Source organism: Fringilla coelebs (assembly GCF_963513975.1).
Source record: "Fringilla coelebs genome assembly, chromosome: 23".
Lineage (NCBI taxonomy): Eukaryota > Metazoa > Chordata > Aves > Passeriformes > Fringillidae > Fringilla > Fringilla coelebs.
The window spans coordinates 3,995,827-4,008,248 of NC_140049.1; the positions used below are offsets into that span (position 1 = coordinate 3,995,827).

The window sequence follows — 12,422 nt, forward strand, 5'->3', positions numbered from 1 at the left end:
CGCTCCGCCGTGCGCGAGCCCCGCCGGTCATTTGCATGCGATTTGCGTGCGGAGGGGCGCGGAGCGGCGGCGCGGAGCCATGTCGGCGGCGCCGCGGGGCTGCGGCGGGGCCCCGCGGGGCAGGGCCGGCGAGAAGCAGTGCTGTGAGTAGCCCCGGGCCGGGGCGGTGCGGGGCAGGGGGCGCGCCCCGCGGCCGGAAAGAAACGGAACCGGTACCGGGAGGGGGATAGGGCTGCGCGTTCGCCCCGAGCCTCGCGTCCCTCCCGCGCGGGTCCCCGTCCTGCTGCCTGCCCTGGCTGTCCCCTCCCGCGCTTCCCCTGTCCCCAACCTCCTGGATGCTGCTGCATCCATCCCCATCCCGTGCTTTTCGCCCCAAATCCGCCTCTCCGCGCGCGTTTTGCGAGCTTGCTCGGGCTGTTCCCCGAGAGAACGTGACCGTTTTGTTAAAAACATCTTTCGTTCGCCCTTGACGGCGCTGCCCGGGCGGTAAATGCTGTTAACACTGCAAGCCCCATTAGGCAGCGGTGCTGCCTCATTAGCAAACACCTGCGAGAGCGCAGAGCGGTCGCAGCAGCTCGTTAATGACAAGGACACAGGGCGAGCCCGTCCTGGGATGCGCGGAGGTGCTTTATCCACCGGGAGATGGGATGACGCTTTGCTGGGTCTCACTTTGTGCTCTCCAGCGCCCCTGATGCTGTTTTGGGGTGGTTTTGGTTGTTTTTTTGGGGTTTTTTTTTTTGCAGCATGGGCTTCCTACATGACCAACTCCCCGACGCTGATCGTGATGATCGGGCTGCCTGCGAGGGGCAAGACCTACATGTCCAAAAAGCTCACCCGCTACCTCAACTGGATCGGGGTGCCCACCAAAGGTGTGTGGGGACATCCCTGCCCCGTGCTGGGACACCTGCCAGTGGAATGCACTCACCCTCTCCTCTCCTGTGTGTGAAGTGTTTAATTTAGGGGTGTATCGGCGGGAAGCAGTGAAATCCTACAAGTCCTATGATTTCTTCAGGCACGACAACGTAGAGGCCATGGAAATCCGCAAGTGAGTCCCTGTCGGGGCTGGCTGGGTCCCTGCAGGGCTGGGAGCGCTGGAGTCTTGGCAGGCTGCGTGTGTGAGGAGCAGAAAATAACCCCGAGTCCCTGGGGAAGGGAGAAGGAACGGCACAGCCTGCGCAGGGATGGGCGTGGGAGGCAGTTTGGGGCTGGCACAAAGCTCAGGGGCTGCCAGGGTCAGGTCACAGTGGAGGTGCCCCAAGATCTTTGGGGCTCTTAGAACAGCACAGGGCTGTGTTTGAATCCCTCCCTGCTGGCTCAGGAGCTTTGCTGTGGGAATGCTTTCCAAGCTGTGACCATCCCTGTTTCTGCCCTGCAGGCGCTGTGCCCTGGTGGCTCTGCAAGATGTGAAGTCTTATCTCTTGGAGGAGTCTGGGCAAATAGCTGTAAGATCCTCTGCACTAAAAATAGCTTTACATCAGGACAGCTGCCTGGAGTGTTCAGGCACCTGATTTGGGGTTTGAAAGTCTTAAGATAAACTTGCTCAGTGCTCCTTCCTCCTTTTCTGCCAGGTGTTTGATGCGACCAACACGACTCGGGAGCGCCGGGACCTGATCTTAAACTTTGCTAAGGAAAATGCTTTCAAGGTAGTGCTTTAATTGTCTGTGTGATTAATTGTGTGCTTAATGTGCAGTCACTGTGGCTCCCTGGCACAGGAGCTCTGGAGTTCTGGCTCTGAAATGTGCTTCCTTGCTTTTTCCCTAGGTGTTTTTCGTGGAGTCTGTCTGTGATGATCCAGAAGTCATCGCTGCCAATATCCTGGTGGGTGCTGCCTTTCCCAGGCTGGGCTGCCATGGGAGCAGCTTTGGGTGCTCAGTGCAAGGTCACAGGCTCAGGGAGCTCCTGGGCATCTCTGCAAACGCCTCCCTCTCGCCTTTCACCTGCCTAATAAGCAGCTGGGATTTGCAGGTTTATTAAAAGCCAGAGATGCCGTTATGTGAGAATGTGGAAATGAAGTGGAGCCGGGAATGGGTGACCTTGAAGCGCTGTGCTGGCGAGGGAGGGAGGGCAGAGCTCTGAGCCAGGGTGTCTGTCAGGGCCAACCACTTCAGTGCCTTAAGAGTCGCCCTTTGTTTCCTCTCCGGGAGCAGGTTTTTCCTCGGGGCAGTGGTAAACAATGTGGATTTGTTTCAAAAGGGGGAGAATGTTATTCATCTTTTGTTCTCCCTTGAGTTTGCTTAACTCAGGCTGTCTGTTGGGCAGGAGGTGAAAGTTTCTAGCCCTGACTACCCAGAGAGGCACAGGGAGAATGTGATGGACGATTTCCTGAAGAGGATTGAGTGCTACAAGGTCACTTATCAGCCTCTGGACCCGGATGCTTATGACAAGTAAGCAAATCCCTTGGCACATCCCTTTGTCCTTGGGCAGGTGAGCTGCTTTGCTGTCAGGGTGCTCCAACACCTGGTGTGACTGTGTGCAGGTGAATCACAGGTCCTGAGTGAGATTTGAAGGGATTTTTCTCTTGTTTACTGCAGAATTATGGGATGGTTTGGGTTGGAAGGGATCTCAAAGCCCATCCCTAAGAGCCATGGGCTGGGCCACCTCCCACTATCCTAGGCTGCTCCAAACCTGGCCTTGGTCACTTCCAGGGATCCAAGGGCAGCCACCCTGTGCCCACCCTCCCAGGGAAGGATTTTTAAACCCAGCAGTTCAGAGCCTGTCCTGCCTTTCCTAGAGGAGCAGCAGCTGGGTGACACCCGCAGCTGCTTCTCCCTCCTTTTCCAAACCACCCACGTGGTTGTCCTTATTTTACATCCACTCCAGAGACCTTTCCTTCATTAAAGTCATCAACGTGGGCCAACGGTTCCTGGTGAACCGAGTGCAGGACTACATCCAGAGTAAAATTGTCTATTACCTGATGAACATCCACGTCCAGCCGCGCACCATCTACCTGTGCCGCCACGGCGAGAGCGAGCACAACCTCCTGGGCAGGATTGGTGGGGACTCTGGGCTCTCAGCCCGGGGCAAGCAGGTATGTGCCCAGGCTGTTCCTGTGCTCTGGGAGTCAGGGCTGATGCCTTGGAGTGGTTACCTTTAAGTTTTAGCTTTTGGGTTTCTTCGATTCTGTGCCGGCTCAGTGTGGGACTCTGAACTTGGTATGGATGCTCCAAAGTCCAGTTGAAAAAGCAAAACAGAAACATTGGAAATAATAACTCTGGAACATGAGCAATATGAAAATATTACTTGTGAAAAATATTTATTGAACTCTATCTAGTTTTCAAACAGGGTAGTTAGACAGAAGAATCCTTTTCCAGCTGGAGAGTCAAGGACCAAAAAGCATAAACAACAGTGAATTGAGGGGAGCAGACCAGGGAGTTGGGACTTGATGCCCTGAAGCTGTAATTGGACAATTAACCCCAATATGGAAATGGACCAGAACTTGTAAAAAAGTGTGAAAACTCTGGGATCCATCCTGGGTGTAGCCCTGGCCAGGCTCTTGTACTGCCCAAGGTGTCTCCTTCAAAGGCTTTTCAATAAATTCCTGATTTATTCTTTTAGCTCTGTTCCAGATCAGCCTCTCTGAGCATCACAGGAGTTGGACAAGACTAAGAGAATAAGAGTGGGTATTTATTAAAGGCCCTCACTAGATACACCTTGGGCAGTCAGAAGCCTCCCAGAGGCTGCACCCAAGATAAATGATGGCCATGAGTTTTTAAGTTTGGTCCATTTGCATATCAGGGGTTAATCCTGCAATTACAGCTTCAGGTAATGAAGTCAGATACCCCCAGTTCACTGCCCCCAATTCATTTTTGTTCCTTTTCTCCTGGAGTTCCAAGCCCAGAGGGATTGTTTTGCCTGACCAAAATGTGAAGACAGTAGTTAACCCTTTATATGGAGTTTGGAGTTAGGCACTAATTCAGTACAGGACTGAAAATTATAAAGGTTAAAATCTGAAGGCATCAGATCTTCACATCCCCCAGTGATGCTCTGAGCAGCTGCAGCTCCCCCTGCCCCCTCAAAGCCTTGGGATTTTAACTTTTATCTTTTTCATATATTTGTAATCCTGCAGTTCTTTACTGTGTAACTCTAAATTCCATATCCAGCGTGAGCTGCTGCTTTTCCATTTTGGGCAGACACAACAATTCCTCTCCAGGCCTGGGAATCAGGGACACCTCACTGCCCCAGGCCAGAGAGATGGAAACAAAAGTGAGTTGTGGGGAGCAAACTGGGGATAAATTACTCCTTTACCTGAAGCTGTAATTAGAACATTAACCCCCAATATGCAAATGGACCAGACTTATAAAAGTGTAAAAACCTATGACCCATGGTCCATTTTTGAGTGTAGCCCTTGTGGGGCTTTTTCTGCCCCACAATAAGCATACCTGAAATTATACCTGAATATTTATATTCAATATACCTGAATATTTATATTCAGTATACCTGAATATTTAACACTGTGGGCTTCAAGGGATCAGTTCTTGGGTTAAAAAGGAAAATAATTTAGGTATCATTTCTTAATTAAAGAGTTTAGCCTTAAATGGACCAAACTTATAAAAGTGTGAAAACCTATGACCCATGGTCCATTTTTGAGTGTAGCCCTTGTGGGGCTTTTTCTGCCCCACAATAAACATACCTGAATTTATACCTGAATATTTATATTCAATATACCTGAATATTTTTATTCAATAAATATATACCTGCTTTTTATTCCCTTAATTTAGTCTGACCTGTGTTTTTAGGGAGCCCAAAAAGGCATCACCCTCCTCCTAACCTGCCTGGAGCTTTTCTCCCCAGTTTTCCCAGGCTCTGAAGAAGTTCATTGAGGAGCAGGAGATCGTGGACCTGAAGGTGTGGACGAGCCAGCTGAAGAGGACAATCCAGACAGCAGAGTGCCTGGGGGTGCTCTATGAGCAGTGGAAGATCCTCAATGAGATCGATGCTGTGAGTGAGAGGCTGCCTAAAAACCTCAGCTTTTCTAGCTGGGGAATAATGTTTAAAACCAAATTAATCACCATAAACCCAGTTGGTTTATGTTGGAACCTTGGATGCTGAGAGTTTTCAGCTTTCTGTGCAGAGCACTGCATTTGACCTGTGGAGAAGGTTTCCAAAATTGATAAATAGCCCTGGGATGGAGTTGGTCAGAAGTGTGTAATGTCTCAGGGTGGAAAACTTAGAGTTTGGGCTTTTAGAATATAGAAATGAATATGAAACAAGATGGAGGTTTGAGGGCAGAGACAGGTTGTTGTTATTTACCTTTTTCTTCCTTCTTCTTCAAGGGTTTGGGTGGGGAATAACGTTTAAAACCAAATTAATCACCATAAACCCAGCTGGTTTATGTTGGAACCCTGGATGCTGAGAATTTTCAGCTTTCTGTGCAGAGCACTGCATTTGACCTGTGGAGAAGGTTTCCAAAATTGATAAATAGCACTGGGATTGTGGGTGTGGAGTTGGTTAGAAGTGTGTAATGCCTCGGGGTGGAAAACTTAGAGTTTGGGGTTTTAGAATATAGTAATGAATATGAAACAAGATGGAGGTTTGAGGGCAGAGACAGGTTATTTACCTTTTTCTTCCTTCTTCTTCATGGGTTTGGGTGGAGAATAATGTTTAAAACCAAATTAATCACCATAAACCCAGCTGGTTTATGTTGGAGCCCTGGATGCTGAGAATTTTCAGCTTTCTGTGCAGAGCTGCATTTGACCTGAGTCTGTATGAAAGCTTCCAAAATTGATAAATAGCACTGGGATTGTGGCTGTGGAGTTAGTCAGAAGTGTGTAATGTCTCAGGGTGGAAAACTTAAAAGTTTGGGGTTTTAGAATATAGTAACAAATATGAAGCAGGATGGAGGTTTGGGGGCAGAGACAGGTTGTTCTTCATCTTCTTACTACTTCTCCATGGGTTTGGTGGTATTTTATAACTAAACAGAAAACTCCACACTGTGGGCTTCAAGGGATCAGTTCTTGTGTTAAAAAGGAAAATAACCTAGGAATCATTTCTTAATTAAAGAGTTTAACCTTAAAAAACCTTCTGACAAAAAATAATTTACCATTTTATACTTCCTAATAAAAGACTACAGAACTCGTGGCTGTGAGGCTGAGAAGCAATAAACACCCAAGTCTAAACATCCCAATTCAATCTTAGCCCCAACAAAAGCAGAAAAAAAACCAAACAAAAAAACCAAACAAAACCCCCACAATTTCAGTTGATTTCCAGCCATGTTTTTGTATCATGGACCTCAGCCTTCCAGGGTGGTTTGGTGGAGGGCTGGGAGTGTTCAGAGCTGCCAGGTCTTGCTGGGGACATTCCAGGTGGTGTGGAGGAGGAGAGGGACACTGAACATCCCAGACATCTGTCACACCCTCCTGGCTGGGCAAAGGTTGCTGCTCCCACTCTGATTCTCTCAGGAAATGGCAGGGTGGTTGCTGGGGAAGTGAGGGCTCATTTTTCATCCCTGGGCAAACACCAGGGGTGTCAGCCTTTCTGCTTTTGAGATAAAACCAAAGCCCAGCCTCTTCAAACCACCCTGGCACCCACACTGGGGGCAGGGCTGGGTCAGATGCAAACCCTAAAATTTCCATGCCAAAAAGGGATCTTGATCTCAGCCTCTGCTTTTCCTTCCCTCCTCTGATGAAATCAGGTTTGTGGTAAGCAGTTTTTCCTTCCCTCAGGGGGTCTGTGAAGAAATGACCTACGCAGAAATTGAAGCCAAGTATCCAGAGGAGTTTGCCATGAGGGATCAGGAGAAATATCTTTATCGTTATCCTGGAGGGGAGGTGAGCACCCTAAAAACAGCAACAGCACCCAGAGCAGTGAAACAAACATTTATCTGTGGGGTTGGACTTGAAACTGACCCCACTTGAAGTTGTTCTGCCAATATTTGTATGCAAAATTGCAAATTTTTCATCCTAATGAAAGCATTAAGGTCTCCAATTCTGTTTTGGGGGAAATGTTTCTGTTTTTCCCTCACTGGGGTGGGCAGATGATGCTTTTCAATCCATTAATTTGGCCACTTGCTGGGTGCTGCCCTCAGACACCATCAAAGGGGTTCTGCATCCCAGAATTGTCCCTGAGAAACGAAATTACCACGGGTGTGGCCTGGAGTCATGGCTGGCTGTCCTTCACAACCTGCTCAAATGAATCATTTACTGTTTTATTTGGTTTTTTCCCTGACTGCCCTCACTGAGTTCCAGTAATCTGAGCCCTCCCACGCTCTGAGGCTTCTGACACTGAATTTCACTTTCTGCTCTTGCCTTTTTTTGCCTTTTTTTTACTATTTTTACCACATCACCCATCACCTCCTTGAACTTTCTGCTGCTTTAACTGATATTTCCCTGAATGTGACTCTGCTAATTGCCACCTCTGTTTAACCCTGTGTTTACACAACCCCTTGACCAATTCCTGTTTGCTTTTCCAGTCCTACCAGGACTTGGTGCAGCGTCTGGAGCCAGTAATTATGGAGCTGGAAAGGCAAGGAAATGTCCTGGTTATCTCCCACCAGGCAGTTATGAGGTGCCTCCTGGCTTATTTTCTTGACAAGAGTGCAGGTACAAAAATAAAGGGATGGCTCCTCTCCCTGCTTCCCCTGGTGGGGTTTTTTGGGAGGGTGGTTTGGAATGACTGGGTGGATTTTTTATTTTTATTTTTTATTTTTATTTTTTATTTTTATTTTTTATTTTTAATTTTTATTTTTATTTTTATTTTTATTTTTATTTTTATTTTTATTTTATTTTTATTTTTATTTTTATATTTATATTTATATTTATATTTTTAATTTTTATTTTTAATTTTAATTTTAATTTTAATTTTTATTTTTATTTTTTATTTTTTATTTTTTATTTTTATTTTTTATTTTTATTTTTTTATTTTTATTTTTTAACAAGGTGGTTTGCTATTTATTTTTTTTAACAAAAGGAGGAAGGGAATTGTTTCAGCAGTGCTTTAACCCTTGCACTGCAGCAGTGCAAGGAGCTCCCCAGGGATGGTGCTGCTGTTTTTCCTGCCCAGGTGTTGTTTCTGGAGCTGTTTTCAGCAGCTGGGACTGGTTTTTAATGTAAAGGAAAATAAAAATTCATTATTTTCTGATGAATTAAAGAGCCTCAGTGGCCTGGAAGGGTTGGCAGGAGTGCTCCACCCCAGGGAAAATGCTGATTTCTTGCACAGCACACCCACCTGGAATGTTCCAGTCTCCTGCAATCTCCAGTGAGTGGCCCTAGAGCTTCATAAAACTTTTAATGACCTTAATAAACCTGTAAAAAACTTTATAAAACTTCAAATACAGCTCTGAATAAATCTCCTGTAGGCCCAAGGCAGCTGTTGCTGAGGTGCTTTCCCAGCTGTGTGCCACTGGAGAGGTTTCCTCTGGCTGGAAATGGAATTATGGAATTATTTGGGTTGGAAAAGCCCTTTTAGAGGGGGGGATCCAGCCCCTAACCCAACACTGCTCAGTGTTGGAGAACCTTGAGCCAGCCTGGCCCCCACTCTCATTTCCAGCTCCTGTATTTTGATTTTCTGCTGTCACCAGTGACTGCCTGGGTGCCATCCACAGGTTCTCACTCCCAGGACAATTCCCATTCAATCCTGGGATGATTTGGGTTAAAAAGACCCCTAAAAGGGTTTAGTCCAACCCTTTTGGGTTGGGTGGGCACATCCCAGTGGGGCTGGGGAGGGGACAGGGGGGCTGTGCCATCCCAGGTGACCCCAGAACACCTTTCTGTGCCCTAGATGAGCTGCCCTACCTGCGCTGCCCCCTCCACACCATTTTCAAGCTCACTCCTGTTGCCTATGGTAAATAACTGCTTTATTTCCATTTTTAATTTAATAAACCTCTGCTGGTTTGTGTGTGGGGATGTTGTGGGCAGGTTTGGGGCCGTGTGTGCCAGCAGCTGGCCATGCTCTAGGAGGTTTGGTAATACATAAAGAGGTTATTTCCTGGTTAAGGTGCAAAAAGTTAACAGAGAAAAGGGTTCTGGAGGGTTGGGGGAGCAGATGTGGGGGTGCAGGGTCTTCTCCCCTGGCCTCTCTTTTAAACAATTGGATTTTCCCTGTGGGGGAGGAAGGCTGTGCCTCCAAACTTGGGGTGCAGTCAGTTAAAATTGGCTTTTCTGTGCAGCCCAAACAACTCAGGGCTGTGCTCCCACTCTTAAAAACCACCCAGTGTAAAAATCTGTTCGTGGGGTGAACTGTGGATTTTTGATCTGGGGTTGTTTTTATAAATAAGAGATTTATTCCTGTTCATTTTCCCTGCTATAAATTACTCACATCAACCTCTCTTTTCCTGGGTGAAGGCTGCAAAGTGGAGACAATTACCACGGATGTGGAAGCAGTGAACACCCACCGGGAAAAACCCTCCCTGAACTCAGTAAGTTTTGCTGCCCTCCTCTGGCTCCACCTTTTCCAAAACTGCTCACAATCCCTCTTTAAACACTTCCAAGAACTGCCTGGTGCCTTGCAGTGAGCAGGAGGATTCTCTTCAGAAGTAACCCCCAAAAGCAGAATTCATTTTAAGCTGCATTAGTGCTTCCCAGCCAGGGGAGATGTTTTTTCAGAGCTGAATGAGCAAATTTAGGGCATGAGATTTTCAACTCCAGGTTTTGTTCTCAGTTTTCATTGCAGTGCTTGTTGCTGATGCTGATGGGTAATTTCAAAAAGACTTGGCAAAAGGGTTCAAGTGGATTTTTCTCCTTGTCTTGATGAGTTTTCTCTTTCTGAAATCCTCTCTCTGCCATTATTTCAGTTACTGTTGACCATCCACCTTGTCACCACCTCCTAAATCTGGGGGAGCTGCTGATCTCTGATTTTGCAAACCCTGTTTTCCAAAGGGACTGCAAGGAAAGCCTCAGTGATTGCCTCTAATTAATTCCCCCAATTAGAGAGCACAGACCAGCTCTGCTGGCTCACAGGAACTCTGAGTGCATCTGATTTTAGGTTTTGTCCATTTAGGCTTTTTGTTGTGGTTTCTGAAGATCCCCTGGGCTGGGATCTGGTTATTCCTTTGTGCTGAGGGACTGGGCAAACTGGGAACCTGCAGCTGTGCCTGGAGGCTTTGTGGAGCTCTCAAATGCCAAACTGAGCACCTTGGCCATGATTTCTGTGGATCCTCGTGGTTTCCAGCACATCCCTGCTCACAAGGGCTCGGATTAGGTGATGGTTAAAGGTTCTTCCAACTCCAGCCACTCTGGGATTTATCACTTTTCCAACTTCTCTGTGACCCCTGCATGGAAATCTTTGCTGCCCACTTGGAGGCTGCTTCTGTTCTTTGCTTTGCTTGGGTAACACAGCTGCTTTGGGGCTGAAGGAACAGGAAGAAGGGAGAGTTTTCTATTTGCTTATTTATTTTTCCACCTAAATTGATTGCACAGAGAGGGAAAAAAACCAAAAAAACCCCAATCAGAGCCACCTAAGCAAAACAAAAGTCCCAAAGGGAAGTAAAACTGCTGAAAAATCACTTTCCAGTTTTCTCCAAGGTGGATGAAGCTGTTTCCCAGGCTGGTGCAGTGTGGTGGTGTTTGTGGGTCCCCAGGATGAGGGAAGAGAATCTTGACTCCATGTTTCAGCAGACTGATTTATGATTTTATGATATATATAATATTCAAAGAACATGATATACTAAAGTAAGAGAGACATCAGGAGGCTAGACAAGAAAGGAAAGGAATAATAATAATAAAATCTTGTGACTGCTCAGAGTCCCGACACAGCTGGACTGCGATTGGTCATGAAGTAGAAACAATTCACATGAGACCAAAGATGCAGCTGCCACATTCCACAGCAGCAGAGAATTATTGTTCACATTTTGTTTCTGAGGCCTCTCAGCTTCTGAGGAGAAAAAATCCTGGCAAAGGGATTTTTCATAAATGTGTCAGTGACCAGTGCAGAGCTGGGGACGGCACAGCCCGGTGCGGGGTCACTGGGACACTCAGGGTGGGATGCTGGAGTTGTGTGACGTGGCTTTAAACTCTGGTTCCCCCTTTTCATTCCTGGTGATTCCCTCTGTGTGGGATCAGCTCGACCTCCCCAGCAGGCAGAGCCCTGTGAGGATGAGGAGGAACAGCTTTACCCCGCGGGCCAGCGCCGACACCGTAAGGCGCCCGCGGCACCACAGCCTGGGCAGCAAACCCCTCCATCTGCTGGGGCCTCTCCCATCCCTGGAAGCTCGAGGGCCTCTCCCATCCCTGGAAGCTCGAGAAGGGGCTGAGCAGCCACAGCTGGAAGTCACTGTCCAGGTGGTACCATCCCTCTGCTCCCCCTCCCCACCATCCTCTGTTGAATTTGTAGGCAACCCCAGCAAGGGAAGGGATGAGGATCTTGACTCCATGCTTCAGAAGGCTGGTTTAATATTTTGTGATATATTCAAAGAAAATGATATATTAAAACTATACTAAAAGAAGAGAAGGAAGGATTTCATCAGAAGGCTTGAAAGGAAAGGAATGGAATGATAATAAAATCTTGTGACTGACCAGAGTCCGAGACAGCTGGACTGTGATTGGCCATGAATTAAAAACAACCACATGAGGCCAATCAAAGATGCACCTGTTACATTCCACAGCAGCAGAGAATTATTGTTCACATTTCATTTCTGAGGCCTCTCAGCTTCTCAGTAGAGAAGGTCCTAAGGAAAAGATTTTTCATAAAATATGTCCGTGACAGTCCTCTCTGAAATCCAGACCCTGCCCAGGACCCTGAGCAGGGTCTCTGTTTCTGCATGGAAATGATCCAGCCTGGATTGGATTAAGGAAAAAAAAAATTTAAAAACCCCTTCAAAACCAACCCCAAACCATCCAAATCCCCCCACCCAACTGGAATTGTGGTGCCAGTCTTTCAGTCAGGCTCCACACAGGCAGGTTTCCATCAGTGCCACGGGGTTTTGCCAGGGGGCCTCTCCCATCCCTGGAAGCTCAAAAGGAGCTGAGCAGCCACAGCTGGAAGTCACTGTCCAGGTGGTACCATCCCTGTGCTCCCCCTCCCCACCATCACCCAGGCTCCTCTCTGAAATCCAGACCCTGCCCAGGACCTTGAGCAGGGTCTCTGTTTCTGCATGGAAATGATCCAGCTTGGATTGGATTAAGGAAAAAAAAAAAACAATTGAAAAACCCCTTCAAAACCAACCCCAAACCATCCAAATCTCCCCCACCCAACTGGAATTGTGGTGCCAGGCTATCAGAGTGGGGCTCCACACAGGCAGGTTTCCATCAGTGCCACGGGGTTTAATTCTGGAGAGGATTTTGCTTCTGGGCTAAAACCTGCTTGGAAAAGTTACAAATACCCTCTTTGTCCCAGTTTTTTACTGCAGCCAGCTGCTGTCCCTGCCTTCTCTCACCTCCTGCTGCAACACAAACCTGCCCTGGGCAAATTCTGGGGCTGCTTCACTCCTCCCTCATTTGCTTTGCTGCTTTTCCTATTTCAGTCTCCTTTAAGATGCTCTATGAGCCCTG

The 12,422-nt window shown here is 47.5% G+C and overlaps 1 protein-coding gene across 6 annotated transcripts in view; it reads left to right on the top strand.

The window, feature by feature from the left end:
* The window catches only part of PFKFB2 (6-phosphofructo-2-kinase/fructose-2,6-biphosphatase 2), a 16,649-nt gene continuing 4,227 nt past the window's right edge, over positions 1 to 12,422 (top strand). For 2 of the 6 annotated variants that reach the window (XM_084220693.1, XM_084220694.1), the window contains exons 1-12: positions 608 to 869; positions 949 to 1,045; positions 1,376 to 1,442; positions 1,569 to 1,643; positions 1,762 to 1,818; positions 2,260 to 2,384; positions 2,821 to 3,028; positions 4,792 to 4,938; positions 6,663 to 6,767; positions 7,409 to 7,538; positions 8,716 to 8,778; positions 9,279 to 9,352. In XM_084220693.1, the coding sequence (XP_084076819.1) occupies positions 614 to 869; positions 949 to 1,045; positions 1,376 to 1,442; positions 1,569 to 1,643; positions 1,762 to 1,818; positions 2,260 to 2,384; positions 2,821 to 3,028; positions 4,792 to 4,938; positions 6,663 to 6,767; positions 7,409 to 7,538; positions 8,716 to 8,778; positions 9,279 to 9,352 (1,404 nt within the window). In that variant the 5' untranslated portion in view covers positions 608 to 613. Of the gene's footprint in view, positions 144 to 607; positions 870 to 948; positions 1,046 to 1,375; positions 1,443 to 1,568; positions 1,644 to 1,761; positions 1,819 to 2,259; positions 2,385 to 2,820; positions 3,029 to 4,791; positions 4,939 to 6,662; positions 6,768 to 7,408; positions 7,539 to 8,715; positions 8,779 to 9,278; positions 9,353 to 10,994; positions 12,412 to 12,422 lie in introns of those variants that run through there. The other 4 variants (XM_084220692.1, XM_084220690.1, XM_084220691.1 and 1 more) reach the window with 4 other exon arrangements.